The sequence below is a fragment of the Terrapene carolina genome, unplaced genomic scaffold (genome assembly GCF_002925995.2).
Source record: "Terrapene carolina triunguis isolate 2854851 unplaced genomic scaffold, T_m_triunguis-2.0 Scaffold85, whole genome shotgun sequence".
Classification (NCBI taxonomy): domain Eukaryota; kingdom Metazoa; phylum Chordata; order Testudines; family Emydidae; genus Terrapene; species Terrapene triunguis.
In genome coordinates this window covers 29697701-29716057 of record NW_020664436.1, presented here as the reverse complement: position 1 = coordinate 29716057, position 18357 = coordinate 29697701, and the positions used below count along the sequence as shown (strand labels likewise).

At 40.4% G+C, this 18357-nt stretch overlaps 1 protein-coding gene across 1 annotated transcript in view; it reads right to left on the bottom strand.

Moving 5' to 3' along the window:
• PDE10A (phosphodiesterase 10A) overlaps window positions 1-18357 on the bottom strand; it is a 548175-nt gene that overhangs the window by 39857 nt on the left and 489961 nt on the right. Inside the window, exons 9-12 of the mRNA XM_026649717.1 lie at window positions 17648-17706; window positions 9717-9768; window positions 4773-4915; window positions 531-623 (exon numbers count right to left, since the gene is read on the bottom strand). Coding sequence (XP_026505502.1) covers window positions 531-623; window positions 4773-4915; window positions 9717-9768; window positions 17648-17706 — 347 coding nt within the window. The remainder of the gene's footprint in view (window positions 1-530; window positions 624-4772; window positions 4916-9716; window positions 9769-17647; window positions 17707-18357) is intronic.

Below are 18357 nucleotides of genomic sequence, written 5' to 3'. Positions count from 1 at the left end.
CAGAATTAGTAAAGTTTGACTACATTTATTTCAGAAGCATTTTGGCTCTAGAGCAGTGTTATTATAATACCCATTTAAAAGTTAGAGAAATAAAACTTCAGCCAATTAAGTCAGCTCATTCATAAAAATACCGAAAATGTTTTAAAAACTCTATTTTTATGACTTAGCAGGTCATCAAGTGACTGAAATACACCTATTTTCTAAACCAATCAGATTGAGTTAAGGTTTTTAATGTACAACAAGCAATAGTCCATCCAGCTGTGCAAACTTCTATCTAGAACAAAATAACTAATGCTTCTTCAATTATTTGGTAAAACAGAGTCAAAATCGTTTTAATAGAATACAGTCACAAGATCAGATTGAATGCTATGAAAATAAATATTTCAAGTTTGTCTCTTCATCAGAACCCCTTAATTCCATGAAAACGTACTAATCAATTGATAATGTCTTTAAAATTTGAACGGAACATTAAGTAAAAAGCTAGCTATTTTGTTTTTTCCTGTCCTAGTTGTAACTAAAGAATGTCTTACCTGTTAAAGCGTGGATCTGCATAGGCATCAGGAATGTTAAGGACTTCACCTGTTCTTGCTACCTGACCCGCTATTCCTTTCTCAATAGAAAATCTGCACATATTAAAGAAACATGTCGATCAGCATATGAACAGTTTGAATAAACATTTTTTCATTGTAGACTACCCTGAACATACAAATGTACCTTCAGTCCAAACCAGCTTAATTTTGTTGTTTGTAAGGATAAAATTCTTGAAATACAAGAAGGAATTGTAAAGAATAATATAGATATCTACTGAAAATATTTTATATGGATATAGAGCAGGGGTGGGCAAACTTTTTGGCCCGAGAGCCACATCTGGGAATAGAAATTGTATGGTAGGCTATGAATACTCACAAAATTGGGGTTGGGGTGTGGGAGGGGTGTGAGGGCTCTCGTTGGGGGTGCGGGCTCCAGGGTGGGGCCAGAAATGAGGAGTTAAGGTGTGGGAGGGGGCTCTGGGGTGGAGTGCAAGGGGGGGAGGTGCGGGCTCTGGGGTGAGACTGGGGATGAAGAGTTCGGAGTGTAGGAGGGTGCTCCGGGCTGGGACCAAGGGGTTTGGAGCACAGGAGGGGGATAAGGGCTGGGGCAGGGGATTGGGGTGTGGGAAGGAGTTCAGGTTCTGATTGGGGGTGTGGGCTCTGGGGTGGGGCTGGAGATGATGGGTTTGTGTGCAGGAGGGTGCTCCGGGCTGGGACAGAGGGGTTCGGCGTGCGGGAGGGGGATCAGGGCTGGGGCAGGGGCTTGGGGGAGTGAGGGCTCTGGCTGGGGATGCAGGCTCTGGGCTGGGGATGGGGATGAGAGGCTTGGGGTGCAGGAGGGTGCTTCAGGCTGGGATCGAGGGTTTGGAGGGCAGGAGTGGGATCAGGGCTGGTGCAGGGGGTTGGGGCATGGGGGGAGGATCAGGGGTGCAGGCTCCGGGCAGTGCTTACCTGAAGCAGCTCCCGGAAGCAGCGGCATGTCCCTTCTCTGGCTCCTATGTGAAGGCACGGCCAGGTGGCTCTGCACACTGCCCCGTCCACAGGCACCGTCCCTGCAGCTCCCATTGGCCGTGGTTCCCAGGCAAAGGGAGCTGCGGGGGCAGCACCTATGGCAGGCGCAGCATGCAGAGCAGAACCTCTGGCTGCCCCTAAGTGTAGGAGCAGAGCGGGGCCATGCTGCTGCTTCCTGGAGCCACGTGGAGCAGCCCCCGAACCTGCTCCCCAGCTGTAGCGAGGCAAGCCCCAAACCCCACTCCTCAGTGGGAGCTTGAGGGCTGGATTAAAATGGCTGGCAGGCCGCATCCAGCCCATGGGCCGTAGTTTGCCCACCCCTGATATAGAGCTAAAAAAGGTCCCATACTACAATCATTTTGGTTCAATAAGGATTGCTGTCCATAATAAGATTAGAGGTTATTTCTAATTCATGTTCCTTACATTCAATTACATTTGTGCAGTCTGATGACTTGTGTTTAAGTCATCAGTTTACTTTACAACTTATCAATTGCATCTCTTATATCCATGCTATTTTATGAACAAATCTCATGGATAAATTTCATTTTACAGCAAGCTAAGATGCACTATTACTGACAGAATCTTGTAGACCTTCCACAATGAAAACAAATACATGAAGCATACTAGAGTTGAATCACACAAATCCTGCAGTCAATATTATTACAAGAAAATAATTGGAATAATTCTTCAACATAAAACACTTCTGGCTTCTATAATTCAAAGGAGGCATGGGTGAAATAAGCAGAGACGCTCAAAGATGGGCCACACACAGATGTTAGTCTAAGTGGGTAAATCCTGGCTCCACTGAAATCTATTGCAAAACTCCCATTGACTTCATTAGGGCCAGGATTTTACTCAGTACAGTAGAAACGCAGAGTTATGAACTGAACAGTCAACCACACACCTCATTTGGAAGCAAATACAGTACAGTACTGTGTTAAATGTAAATTACTAAGAAAAAAAGCAAACATTTATAAAAAGATTTGACAAGGTAAGGAAACTGTTTCTGTGCTTGTTTCATTTTTCTTCTGTATAGCAAAGTTTCAAAGCTGTATTAAGTCAACATTCAGCTGTAAGAACCACCATAACGTTTTGTTCAGTTATAAACATTTCAGAGTTACAAACAACCTCCATTCCCCAGGTGTTCATAACTCTTAGGTTCTACTGTATGTCTAGAAGAAGTTTAAGTTGGTGTATGCTATACCTTTTTCTGCCTATCCCCACAACATGTACACCAATTACAGCATTATACCAATTCAGACTACTTCAGACAAACTCTTACCCTCTTGCAAATGTATATGTTACAGTCTTTTCATAAGAACATAAGAATGACCCTTTTGGGTCAGACCAAAGGTCCATCTAGCCCAGTATCCTGTCTTCCGACAGTAGCCAGTGCCAGGTGCCCCAGAGGGAATGAACAGAACAGGTAATCATCAAGTGATTCCTCCCCGTCACTCATTCCCAGTTTCTGGTAAACAGAGGGTAGGGACATCATTCCTGCCCATCCTGGCTAATAGCCATTGATGGACCTATCCTCCATGAATTTATCTAGTTCTTTTTTGAACCCTGTTATGGTCTTGGCCTTCGTAACATCCACTGGCAAGGAGTTCCACGGGTTGACTGTGTATTGTGTGAAGAAATACTTCCTTTTATTTGTTTTAAACCTGCTGCCTATTAATTTCATCTGGTGACACCTAGTTCTTGTGTTATGAGAAGTAGTAAACAACACTTCCTTATCTACTTTCTCTACACCAGTCATGAATTTATAGACTTCAATCATACCTCCCCTTAGCCGTCTCTTTTCCAAGCTGAAAAGTCTCAGTCTTATTAATCTCTCCTCATACGGAAGCCGTTCCATACCCCAATCATTTTTGTTGCCCTTTTCGGAGCCTTATACATCACCCCTGAATTTGCCTCAGACTCCCTTACACTCAAAGTCAAAATTTGTGTAATTCTCACACTGAGGGGACAGACGAGAGGACTGTAAACAAGAAAATCAATTATCAGGAGGGTGTAAGAAAGTGTAAGTAGGACACCTCCTTCTTTAATTTACACCATCTTCTTGCTCCTTAGTATATAAACTGCACCAGTGTAGACTCCATTATGCTCACGTACACAATGTAGTAAGAAAGAATAAACATCAGCCTACGTGAGTCCCATTGAGAGTAAGGGAATCTGACTTACATTCCCTTATGAACCATATCTGATACTATAACTTTAAAGATACAAAGAAACAATTGAATAAACCATTTTAGAATGTCACTGCTGAGTGAAGAGCTGTGTGTATTTTATGTTTGAAAGGTTTTGAAGTACTTCATGGGATTTAGTCACACATTTTTCACTAACTATAAAACAATGTGGACCCAAATCCCCTACCCTGCTTTGAAAAATCTCAACCTATATCCATTAGGGATTTTCCTGGGCAAAAGGCATTATATAAATTATCATTCTCTCCAAAAACTGAAATATTTAAAAGTTACCTTGTTATTCTGGCTGTTTTTTCCACTAAGGAGGGGTGTATGTGTAAAATGTACACATTAATGAGGCAATTTGTACCATGTAGATGATGCATCAGTTTTAAAAATACTCATAGAAGCTTGTGTAACCTTCCACGCCAGTGCAAAACTTAAAATTGACCAATTCAAGTGCACTTTAAAATCACAATTATTCAAATCAGAATGAAGTCCAAGTTCATCATATCAGGTGAGGCAAGGAGACACTAAACTAAGAGTAAATGGATTGCCCACCTTAAAAGGATTGATTAGATCTGACCAGTTGTTACTGGCAATGCCTGATTCCCCAACCAGAATTACCCACTATAATTTCCCTACTTTGCATGTGTTTGAGAGAACAGGTCACATTTAGATTGATCTTGGGAGCACCAATAAATGTCTTGTACTTGTACATGTAGATAAGGGGGTTTAATTTAACACCTGCTCCTTTACCTACCTTGGAGCACCTGTGTTTTTTTCCAACATGATTTCCAAAAGGACCGCCTCCGGAAGACGGCATTTCCAGGAGTGACGTTATAGCTTCAGAGACGCTGTTTCGATGGCGCTGCAATGTCATTCCCAGAAGTACTACCTTCTGGAGGCGGGTCCTGGTGGGAATGATATCACAGTATGACAAGTATTGTCAGGGTAGGCACCTGCAAGTAGGCACAGACACTGGGTAACAAGATACCTGCACATCGCTAGTTAGAATTAAATTGAATTCTTCTGCTGTTCCTACCTTATTTCTTTGGTCTTCTTGAAGACGGGCTTCCCCTCCTTCTCCTCTCCAATATCAAAAAGGTCTGAATACAGTTCCTTGTTCTTGTGATCAACCTGGAAGAGTGCACAGCGGTCTGCATTCACCAGGTTTTTTGCATATATCTATAGACAAAGAACAAAACTAAGATTAACCATCATGAGGTTCAGGTGAACTTTAGTCACTAATCTGTTCATGAAGGTAGACCCTTCGAATATGAAAGTTCAGCCAGCTTTTCTAATAGAGAAAGCGTTTTCCAGAAGTTTCCTCAACTAAAACAATTTAGGCTACAACTTAACACATAAAAATAATGTTTTTGTTTTATACAATAATTTATTTAAATCAAGTTGTCATTTACAGTTTTAACATTTAAATTTAAAAAGTCAGGGTTTTTTTTAGATGCTTCAGTGGGTGATGTACAAGGAGAAAAATGGGTCTCCATTGAAGAGGGGTATTTTATGGGTACAAAGTCCTTGCTTTTGGACTGACAACCTTTTCCCTACTTTTTAAAATGATTTACTTTCAATTACTGTACTTTAATAGATTTGAAGATACAACAATATCAAAGAACATTTTACAGGCATTACGACTTCTAAAACTCTGAATAAACAATGTTCCTAATGGAAACGCAGACTGACCAGTCACTATATCATTACAGCTAGATGCACCTATCAAAATGTGCTTTGAGGCCAAAGAGAGAAGCATCGCTGCATCTTACTTTAAAATTAGAGCTTGATGAGATTTTTCTGACATTTCTTTTCCCCTTTTTTTTTTATAAAATAAGCAAGATAAGTCCTTGCTTTCTTACATCCTTTAGTTTATTTATCATTAATAGCATTTATTGTATTGTGGTAGCATTTAGATGCCTCAGTCAGATTGGGACCCCTCTGTGTTAGGCACTGAACAGACATATAATAAATGACAGTCCTTGCCCCCAAAGACAGAGAGACTTCAAACCCTTTGGGGTTCAGAGTGTTTTCTCAAGATTAAAATTCTCCACATTTTAAATAAGCCAGATGCATATTATTATTTTCAGACAATAAATATTTTTAACTCCTAAAGTGCTTACCTGGGTTACTTCTGTACTATAAAGAGCAAGAAAATTCTGGGATTAAGAGCTAACTCTTGAGTATATGAAATGCAATCCCTCTTGCGTATATGATATTGCAGCTCATAAGGGCACAGTTTAGCCCAAAATACACCAAACTTCCCATCTGCAGAAGCCTTGAAAAATAACTTTATGCATAAAGTCCAAAAGTACTTTTGGTTGACCCACGTACACAATGCATATCCTTTTCTAAGAGTCCTGAAATATCCAGGCCCAACAGTGTGACCTAAGGACACAGCAAAAATCTCATCTCTGAATTCCTCCTCTCACTTCAAATGAGAACAGGTTAACACTTCCCACACACTACTCTGTGGGGGTCACTTTTCAGAAAATTAGTTTGCAGCAACTAAAAAAAGAAGAGAGAGAGAGAGCAATGTACAGAGACTATCCAAATGTATGATTCCAGCTGAAGTAAAAGAAGACTTTATATAATATTTTTCAAATGGATTGTGTGTAGCATAGTAGTCATCTTGTTATGAAGTCACAGGATTTAATGCTACTGTATATATTACATAAATTATATTCTGACATCTGAAAATATAGATCACAAAAGCAAGTGTATAGCGGGTGTGCTCTCTCCTTATACACCTCTACCCCGATATAAGGCGACCCGATATAACACGAATTCGGATATAATGCGATAAAGCAGAGCTCCGGGGGAGGGCGGGGCTGCGCACTCCGGCGGATCAAAGCAAGTTCGATATAATGCGGTTTCACCTATAACGTGGTAAGATTTTTTGGCTCCCGAGGACAGCATTATATCGAGGTAGAGGTGTACTACTAATATAAGGGTTTGCATACACACAGTTTCAAGCTTCTCCAGGACACACATAGACATGTGAAATCCATTAGTAACAATCCCAACCAGATTTTTAAAAGGATGCGAAAAGTAAAATCAAAACTGGACTTTAGGAGACATTCCCAAAATGGAATGCTCTAATCATGTTTATTTCAGCTGGACAAAACACAAACACACCTGATTCTTTTTTTTTCTCATTTGCTTTGCCATTGTGAAGTATACCCCTAGATATGTTCATTTACAGCAGACAAAAGGGCCAGACCTTAATCTCAAATTTTAAGAACTCTACATTTGTGTGCATGAGTTTTGTTAAAATATCCTGTGTGTGTGTGTTAAATACATACTCAAGAATGCTAGGATTCTAAGTTAGCTTATATTTCTAAAGAAGCAAAAGTGCCATTTTTGACATAGATAATAGCGAGATATAAAAATATTGTGTCAGGTTCTCATCTGTACCAATGTGCACTGGACTCAGCCTGGGTTGCAAAGAATCTGTGTGTGGCTCCCTGACTCTGGGGCTAATTCTATGCCAACTACCTGTGGCACACAAGGTACCGACTGCCAGCCAGGGACTGCTGGACCACAGCAGTCCTGTCGTACTTTCTATACCCTACCCTTTACACTGCGACCTGTGTAGAACCCAGCTACACAGCTGAAGGCTCCCCTCATGCTGGAAAAATCCCCAGCTGGAGAGATCCAGCTGTGTTCTGGTTCCATGCCAACAGACTGATGCAAGAGGGGCAGATAGCAGGCTGAGAGTCAGGCTCAAGGTATCTTTTCTCCATGTGGGAGTTCATTAAAAAGTGTAGCCATTCCCATTATTCCTTTATTCATTCAAACCAGAAGAACTATTTAAAACTACTTTGGCAATTCCTGGGATAACAGTAAGGGAGGTTTCCCTATGTACCTTCTGAAACCATATCAGGTGCTTTGTAAAGCATCAATATTTTAAAACAGATCACAAGGCACTGTGTTCTAATACATTCAACTCTTGAAGGATGGGGTCATTTATCTTATGTCAAGACCTATTTTTGTAAGACTTGCCTGCTTAAAATACTACTGTTTATGGAGTAGATGCCTAATGGGTTTGGCAAAGCCTTTCTTCACTAGGTCATTGGCTCAAATCCAACCCAGCTTGACAATGACTGGCGGGTGACACAATCACAAAAGGTACCCTTGTAAATAGAGTAATAGGGAGGCCAAGGACTGAAGGGGACCAACCTATCATCTCTCTCCTTAGGGCAGAGCCTTCAGAATAGTACTGAAACACATTAGTGAGGCAGTGTGTGGGGAAATTTGCACTCCTGTTCCCCACACTGCACCACTTCTGTGGATGAAGAAAGACCTTTATTTTCAGGTGCAATCAGGCACCTTTTACTCCACTAAATTCACTAAGGAGTTCGAATAAGAAAGAAACAAAGATATAAAGACAAACAACCAGAGAAATGGTACTATTATTAGTGCAAGAACCATCAAAAGCTTTCATTGTAATTTCCAGGAGGTGGTCTGGGGAGAGGAGATTGATTCTTGCTGTTCTCTCACTCTAGTAGATAGGGTGAGTCACAGAAATGATACAACTGGTCTCCAGTAGAATTGCACTGGATGCACAAACTAGCAGATCCATTCTTCTCTTTCTGCTAGACCCAGAAGAAGCCAATTGGCACAGACTTCAAAGGAAGTTGACTGTGAAGCATCAATGCAGGTTGTGCAGCAGAATGCTGAGAGAGCAGGTGTTGGGAAGGAAGATGAAAGAATAAGCATACTGCATTGCCGTGTGTGTGTTCTACTTGGTGACTGTTCACAGAGAAGAATATCATTATCTGTCATTAAGTTCTGTGTATTATGTTACCACAGTGCTTTTAAATGTCAAACAATGTTGTGAAGCAATTTGTGTAAATAAGAATAGACAAAGCTGCTGAAACTGAGGAATGTTTCTTGTGCATTGAAGAGAGCAATTCTTGTCTGTGTAGTACCTAGATTCAACTAAGACTGCAAAATATTTCTCCTGAATATTGATTTGAATTTCTAAACTAATTTGCATTGACATGGTTTGCACTGTTGGTGTGCTTACTTTCTGTGAAGATTCTAGCTAAAAAGTTCACTGATAAGATTAGGGCAAACATTGGAGAGTATTGTTGGATAGCGATTTTTAAATTGGTAAAACTGCAAGCACTCATCAGAAAACTGACTCTTATTTACACTCATTCAATCAAGGAAGAGAACCATATTATTCAACATGTTTGTCCAAAACTAAACACCACCGCTCACATTCAAACACTCAGCAAACAATCTACAGGCAAATTTATTTGCAGATATGTTCAATGAATCATTCTGAATAATGAATAAATTCAAGAAAATTGTGATCGGTTTATGATCTAAAAAAAAGGGAAATCCATTGACTAAATAATCTGTTAGTTATTACGATGCAACCAGCTTTAATTGCTGCCATAATGTTCTGTGACTGACTGTGCCACTCTGTAATTGCGAAATCTAAATCGGTTTATGTCCTAATTGGGAGGTAACAACTCTCTTTTGTACCTATCACATGTCATTGGATAAACTATCTGTGGGTAATGCTGGCCATTTCCACATGGCTTCACACAGACAATGCTCTTCAATCAGAAGGGCTATTTTTGTGGGTTTTTTGACGAGTGTATTGCAATGTGCGGTGATTTGAAAGTAGAAAGAACCAGTTAGAGGAACAAGTTGAAATGCTAAGAAAATACACAAATATACAAATATTCTATTTATCTAGCAAATCTGAGATCAACATTTAGTTCACAGAGACCCCATAACTCAGTACTTATGAAACTGTGAATGAAGTTTTTGCAGTAAATAAAACCAAGAGGACCCTTATCACTATTTCCTTACAGACCAGCCTCAGAACTTACCTATCATATGAATTCATTATAAACAGCTTTTATGGTTCAACAATGCCACACTTTACTTCAATGAAAAAAGAGAATGGAAGACTAACAGATGTGATGTATAAATTTAAAGATGAAAAAAGATAGCTTACCATTATATGTTCAAGTAGAGAATCTATTGCGACTATATTATCAAAATAGGTTCTGTAAAGAAGAAGAGATAAAAAATTAGTAAGTAATGTTATTTAGATTGCTGCAGCACAAGGATTTGGGCAGGTTCCAAGTTTTAGTCCTTTTTAGATAAACATGCAACTCTGTTAAAATAAATAAATTAAATAAATTAAATAAATGAATGAATAAATAGAGAGCCTACCATATGCTGCTTCAGGCCCCTATTTAGCAAAACACTTCAGCACATGCTTCAGTGCTTTGCTGCCTTTCAGGGTGAGTATTCCTTACAAACTCGCTCTCTCTCATTAAATGCTTTAACATATGCATTATTTAATTGCTTCCAAATATACTTAATTAGGTTTATATATTAGGTTACTTGTCAAAATTAATGTCATACTAAACCACTTTTCCTGATGGAGGCAACAACCTAGAAAACATTTAAATGAATGTTCTTTATTAACCCAGGTATCGCATGGTGTGGCTGGAGAGAAAGACTGACCTTGTGGTTGCAAAGAAAGAACGGAGATCTCATTCTCACTATGAAGTGAGATTGTCCAAGGAGAGTCAAAAGTATTGAAAGATAAAGGTCAAACTTTTTAGTAAAAAAAGCCTAAAGCTTCCACATACCCAGACTTAATAAACTTTGGATTACAACATTCCTACAGACAGAAAAAGACATTGTCCCATGGTCTTGAGCACATATACAGCTCCCTTTGTGTTGGGTCCAGGGGGAAGGAAATATATAATAAATTAATTTTGCATTTCCAGTGACTGCATGAAATGTGGACAGGGCCGGCTCCAGGCACCAGCTTGTCAAGCAGGTGCTTGGGGCGGCCGCTCCGGAGAGGGGCGGCACGTCCAGGTATTCGGCGGCAATTCGGTGGACGGTCCCTCACTCCGCCTGGGTGCGAAGGACCTCCCGCCGAATTGCCGCCGCAGATCGCGATCGCGGCTTTTTTGTTTGTTTGTTTGTTTGTTTTGTTTTGTTTTGGCTGCTTGGGGCGGCCAAAACCCTGGAGCCGGCCCTGAATGTGGACCATTTGTATTCTGTACCCATTCTAAAACCGTACAGAAAATATCCCAGTAACACTGCGTGTCAACAATTTGCTCAATGAATTGGAAACCTGCTTTCTATAAAATATAAAGTACAGACCATTTTTAAAGGCAATTCATATTATTTTGTTGCTAGTGCAAGCCCTTCACCTGCAACTGCTTGGACAGTTGTCACTACATGAGTTCCTAGTTTTGTGGGTGAAATAAATTTTTCTTCAGACAGTGATAATCCTAATCACTGATATGATGAATCATATTTATTTACCTATAAAATTCCCAGCATTAAAATATTAAAGCCACAGGTGCTTTTAGAAGGTTTTAGGGTAATCTAGAGATACAAGGTGGGTGAGGTAATATCTTTTATTGGACCAACTTCTGTTGGTGAGAGAGACAAGCTTTTGAGCCACACCAAGCTCTTCTTCACCAACAGAAGGTGATCAATTAAAAGATATTACCTCACCCATCTTGTCTCTCTAATACCCTGGGACTGACACAGCTACAACTACACTGCATACAACATTAGGGTAATCTGTCAGATGTAACAGGCCACCTGATCTTAAAACAGGTAGGCCTTGATTCATCCCGAGTTTTACAGCAGGTTCTGTCAGTACAGACTAGTAGCACAAAGTCTGCTTGGTTGGGTGGAGGCACAACAGTGGAAAACACCTGCACCAATGGGGGCATTAGGGAATGCCAGTGCAGAAATGGGTGGTGCTGGCGAGGGAGGGTCTTGGGTGACAGGAAACACACTTTGAGTCCTGGCAGAAATTAAATTCTGGGGAAAGCAGTAGTGTAAACACCACCTGCCCTCCCCATTTATGGCAAAGTTCCCCCTCAAGCTCAGAAGCCCCCTCACTAGAGAAGCTGACCCACACTGCTGTATTCTCATAGTAAGACAGAGGGCCAGACATTTTTTTTAAATTGTAAGTATGACAAGGCATCTGGGAAAATAAAATACTCTTGGATACTCTCTGTCATCATCACAAAGACAATGGAAAGACTTCATCCACACAGCCCTTGAATTTACTATATTATTCTAGACAAGGCATCAACCCTTTGTGCTGCAGCTGGTGTTTCTTCAGATTAAGGAGATGTTACTTACCTGCACAGTAATTGGAGTTCTTTGAGATGTGTGGTCGCTATCTGTATTCCACTTGAGTTGTGCATGTGCTGCATGTTCTTGATATCAGAAAACTTTTGCTAGCTGTATCCACTGGTTCATGCCTGCGCCCTTCTCCTCCCTCATACTCCAAATCGAGGGCATAAGGGGCAGTGAGGACTGCCTGCCTCTCCAGTTACCTTTCTACTGTGAATAGCCCTGGGATAAGGCTCTGCACCAGAGGGAAAGGAGGGCAGGTAGTGCAATACAGACCACATATCTCAAAGAACTCCAATTTATGTACAGGTAAATAATCTTTTCTTCTTCTTCTTCAAGTGGTTGTCCCTATGTGTATTCTACCTGAGGTGATGTATAAGCAGTATTCATTGAGGAGGACAGTGCAAGGGATGCTGCTGTGCCACATATTGAAGGACTGCTAAACCAAGAGGCTTCTGCTATAGAAGCCTGTACCAGGGCAAAATGTCTAACAAAGGTACAGATGGAGCTCCATGTTGCCACTTGGTAGATATCTAGAAGGATGTCTCAAAGTGAGGCTACTGAGGTAACCTGGGTTCTGGTTGAATGGCTCTCACCACCTGAGAGGGAGTAGTCACTGATAGTTTGTAATGTATCAGGATTCAGACCAAAATCTCTATAAAGAGGCAGCTTCTCTTCTCATGTATTTGGCAAAGGAAACAAACAGTTTGGGAGATTTTCTAAGGGGCTTCATCCCTGTAGGTAAAAGACCAGGGCTTGGCGAACATCCAGAGAGTGGAGTATTATGTCCTCTCTAGTGACATGGGCATTTGGATAGAAGACAGGTGGGTGTATGACTTGGCTCAGATGGAATTCCAAGATTACTTTAGGAGACTACATCCTAAAGTCAGGAAATCCTTATCCTCATGGAAGCCCATACATGGATGGTCAGCTATAAGAGCATTCAGCTTACTGACTCTTCTTCCTGAGGTGACTGCCATGAGAAAGGCCACCTTCATCGAGAGATGTGTGAATGAGGATGAAACTAATGGTTCAAATGGGGTCTTCATCAGTGCTGATAAGACAAGATTGGATGTCCCATGTCAGGGTGGGTCTCAGCATCGGAGGAAAGGTTCTGATGAGCCCTTTTAAATCCTTCCTGTGGTAGGATGGGTGAAGACTGGAGGGCTTCCCACTAGAGGCTGAAAACTGCTAAAAGCCACCACATGAACATGCAAAGAGCTGAGGGATAATCTCATGTTTTTCGAGAGAGGAGCTAGTCTAAAATAGTAGGGATTTCAAAAGTTTCTGAAGGTATTCACCAATGTTTGCCTCAGGTAGAGAATTCTTTTCCATTTTGTGGCATAGTGTTTTCTTGTGGAATCTTTCCTACTATTGCTAAGGATTGTACTGCCACTTAACGTGCCTTTTCCATGTCCGTCATCCAGCCAAATAACATGTTGTTAGATGGAGGAATACTGGATTGGAGTGTTTGATTCTGCCTTCATCTTGAGTCAGTAGGTCTGGGAAGAAGTGAATATGGACACAAGGGCTTGAGGCCATCTGGAGAATGCTCAAAAATCAGAACTGTCTAGGCCACTGGGGAGTAATCAGGATAATCAGCTCTCTCTCTCTCTCGTTTGGTCTTCCTCAGAACTTCAGGTTCCCCTGAGATGCAAAGAGCTCCCACAATGGTAATGTCCATTGCTGAAAGATACGTCATACCACTGAGTCGTGCAGTTACCACTCATGGTCCTTGGAGAAATACAGATAGCTGGGTTTGTAATGACCAGGAGACCTGCATGGTGAATTGCCTGCCAGGTGTGAAGGTTGCAGGCTTCTCGAGACATCTAGATAGATGTATGTGCGGTGCTGGGAAGGAACTGGTGGTCATGGTACCTGTAGATACCAGTGACAAAGTGAAAGGTAGGAGAGAAATCCTGGAGGCCAAATTTTGGCTGATAGGTAAGAGAGTAAAGACCAGGACCTCTACAGTAGTATTCTGTGAAATGCTTCCAGTTCCATGCTCAGGGCCAGCTAGATAGACAGAACTCCAGCGTTTCAATACATGGATGAGATGATGGTGTTGGGAGAACAGGTTTAGGTTTATTAATAACTTGGAATCTTTGAGGAAAAGAGAATTTTATACAGGAAGGATGGGTTCCACCTAAACCAAAATGGAACCAGACTGCTGGCATGTAAAATTTAAAAGGCCGCAGATGAGTTTTTAAACTAAGGCCTAAGGGAAAGCCAACAGGTGCGGAGGAGCATATGATTTGGAGAGATACAGCCCTTAGGGGAGGATTTATTTAAGAAGACAATCTATATACTAGTAAACAGGGGAGGATAAAAGTTGATAAAGTACAAGTAAGAGCTGAAGAGAAACAGAGACCCATTCAGTTACAACACGTGAAGGCAGACAACTTAATATTGACAAGTTTTATAAGTGCTTGTATACGAATTGAAGAAATATAAATACTAAGATGGGTGAACTTGAGTGCCTGGTATTAAATGAGGATATTGATATAATAGGCATCACAGAAACTTGGTGGAATGATGATAATCAATGGGAGGTGGTAATATCACGGTACAAAATATATAGGAATGACAGAGTAGGTCACGCTGGTGAAAGAGGGATACTATATGTAAAAGAAAGCATAGAGTCAAATATAGTAACAATCTTAAATGAATCAAACTGTACCACAGAATCTCTATGGCTAGAAATTCCATGCTTGAATAATAAGTGTATAGAAGTAGGAATACACTACTGACCACCAGTCCAGGATGGTGACAGTAATTGTGAAATGCTCAGGGAGATTAGACATGCTACAAAAACAGAAAACCCCATAAAATAGGGGATTTCAACTAACCCCAAATTGACTAGACACATGTCATCTCAGGATGGGATGCAGAGATAAAATTTATAGACAAGATATGACTGTTGCTTGGAGCAGCTAGCCCTGGAACCGACAAGGACAGATCAATTCTTAATTTAGTCCTAAGTGGAGCACAGGATCTGGGCCAAGAGGTGAACATAGATGAACTACACAATAACAGCAACCATAATGTAATTAAATTTAACATTCCTGGGGGGCCGAGGGAAATATCAAAGAAACCCACCACAGTCATTTTTTAACTTAAAAAGGGGGTACTACACAAAAATGAGGAAACTAGTTAAATGGAAATTAAAAGGAACAGTCACAAGAGTGAAATGCCTGGAAGCTGCATGGAAACTATTTAAAATACACCATAATAAAGGCTCAAATTAAAGGGATACCCCAAATAAAAAGAACTGCAAGAGGACCAAAAAATGCTACCATGGCTAAAAAGCAGAGTAAAAGAGGTGGTTAGAGGCAAAAAGGCATCCTTTAAAAATTGGAAGTCAAATCCTACTGAGGAAAATAGAAAGTAGCATTAACTCTAGTAAGTGAAATATAAAAGTATGATTAAACAGTCCAAAAAAGAATCTGAAGAGTAACTAGCAAAAGACACACAAACTAAGAGCAAGTTTTTTTTAAACACATCAGAAGCAAGAAACCTGCCAAACAATCAGTGGGATCTCTGGATGATCAAGGTGCTAAAGGAGCACTCAAAAAAGACAAGGCTGTTGTGGAGAAGCGAAGTGAATTCTTTGCATCCGCCTTCACTCCAGAGGATGTGAAGGAGATTGGCACTCCTGAGCCATTCTTTTTAGGTGACAGATCTAAGGAACTGTCTCAGATTAAGGTGTCAATAGAGGAGGTTTTGGAACAAACTGATACATTGAACATTATTAAGTTACCGGTATACCAGATGGTATTCACCCAAGAGTTCTGAAGGAACTCAAATATGACATTGCAGACTACTAACTATGGTATGTAACCTATCACTTAAATCAGCCTCTGTACTAGATGAATGGCTGATAGCTAATGTAACACCAATTTTTTAAAAAGGCACCAGAGGTGATCTGGCAATAAAAGGCCGGTAAGCCTGACTTCAATACTGGGCAAATTGGTTGAAACTATAGTAAAAAACAGAATCATCAGACATTGATGAACACGACATGTTGGGGAAGAGTCAACATGACTTTTGTAAAGGGAAATCATGCCTCATGAATCTATTAGAATTCTTTGAATGTGTCAAACATGTGGACAAGGGTGATCCAGTTGAGACAGTGGACTTTCAGAAAACATCTGACGAAGTCCCACATCAAAGACTCTGAAGCAAAGTAAGCAGTCACGGGATAAGAGAGACTGTCCTCTCATGGATCAGTATTTGGTTAAAAGATAGAAAACAAATGGTAGGAATAAATGGTCAGTTTTCACAATGTAAATTGGTAAATAGCAGGGTCCCCCAAGGATTTGCACTGGGACTTGTGCTGTTCAAAACGGGGTAAACAGTGAGGTACAAAGCTGGAAGATGAAACAAAATTACTCAAGATAGTTAAGTCCAAAGCTGACTGAGAAGAGTTACAAAGGGATCTCTCAAAACTGGGTGACTGGGCAATAAAATGGCAGATGAAATTCAGTGTTGATAAATGCAAAGTAATGCACATTGGAAAACATAATCCCAACAATACATATTAAATGATGGGGTCTAAGTTAGCTATTACTGCTCAATAAAGAGATCTTGGAGTCATCGTGGATCATTCTCTGAAAACATCCGCTCAATGTGCATTGGCAGTCAAAAAAGCTAAAAGAATGTTACAAACCATTAGGAAAGTTATAGATAATAAGACAGAAAATATCATAATGCCACTGTATAAATTGATAGTCCACCAACACCTTGAATACTGCATGCAGTTCTGGTCACGCCATCTCAAAAAAGATATATTAGAATTGGAAAAGGTACAGAGAAAGGCATCAAAAAATGATTAGGGGTATGGAACAGATTCCATATGAGGAGAGATTAAAGAGTCTTAGACTGTTCATCTTAGAAAAGAGACAACTCAGGGGGGGATATAACAGAGGTCTGTAAAGTCATGAATGGTGTGGAGAAAGTGAATAAGGAAGCATTATTTATACCTTCATAAGAACCATGGATCACCAAATGAAATTAATAGACAGTAGATTTAAAACAAATATAAGGAAGTACTTCTTCACACAATACACAGTCAACCTGTGGGACAAAGTAAATGCCAACTATGATTTTAACAGCCACATTAACATGTTACTCATGTTTATTATTTCTTTTACTATTTTCCTAATTAAATGCATAGCTGAATTATAGGGAAGCAGTGGACTCTAAATTTTAATAAGCAATGGACTCCAAATTCTAATAAGGATGTAAAAGAATGCATATGTGCTGTGGCCATCTCCAATTACATTCTAAACATTAGCAACTTCACATATTTCTACAAAACAGTAGAAACGTGGTAAAATGTCTTAGATTTGAAGTGTAATGATCAGAAGACACAATAAACACAGTAAGTGATATGAATCCGGATACAACACGGTAAAGCAGTACTCCGGGGGGGGGGCGGGCTGCGCACTCCAGAGGATCAAAGCAAGTTCGTTATAACACGGTTTCACCAATAACATGGTAAGATTTTTTGGCTCCCGGGGACAGCGTTATATCGGGGTAGAGGTGTACTTGTATTGTACAAGAGAAAGCCTCGAGCAGAATTGAAAAAGGAGCATATGTAGATAGAGGAAGCCCATAACCAAACAGGGAAAATGGAAGGGAAGGACAAACATACACATTGCCAAGGAAAAATATGAATTGGTAACTTTCACTTATCAAAAAAGGAGCCTGTCACAGAAGCAATTATTCAGCTGAAACGGTCTTGTTGCAAATCACACTTACTTTGATACGTCAAGCAGGAAGTCATTCAGTTCAGTCTGTTTGGCAAGACCCCTGCACACCTGAGGGAAACACATTATACATTGTTGCTTATGCCAGGAGAGCACTACACTCATAGTGAAACTGTAGGACAAACATTTTATTGGTCTAATCTGTATATAAACAAACAAGTGTAAGCAACTACATATAACAACACTGTAAAATGCACCAAAAAGCTAATACAGATTTGTGTGTCAGGCTACAAGTTTAAATATCTTTTTACAGAGCTGTGGATATGTTAACATGGATGAGCAATACATTTCTGCATCTCTGCTAAAAAAAAATACTGCCTATTGTTCAGTGCTGTAAAATTTGAGGTGCCATTGACTGGCATCTTTGGGTCCTGCTATGAAATCAACTTAACTACTGCCCTTCCATAACAAATTCTACAGCCTTGCTGGGAATGCTAATAGCATTTGTTTCCTTTATCCCTTATCCTGTTCCTTCATCACTTCTCTCAGCTTGCCCAAAGAAGCCCATAAAGGCATCAAATGAGTGAAGTGAAGCAGAATTGCTAGACTCCCCTTTCCCATGCTCTTTCTTTGGGGAAGTCAACAGGATTACAGAGACCGAATACAATTAACAGTGCAGGGAAAGGAAAATATTGCTAGATGAAGTGAGGACTTTGAACCCCATTGCTACTTCACCAGATTTCATATTCATTTCATATTAGT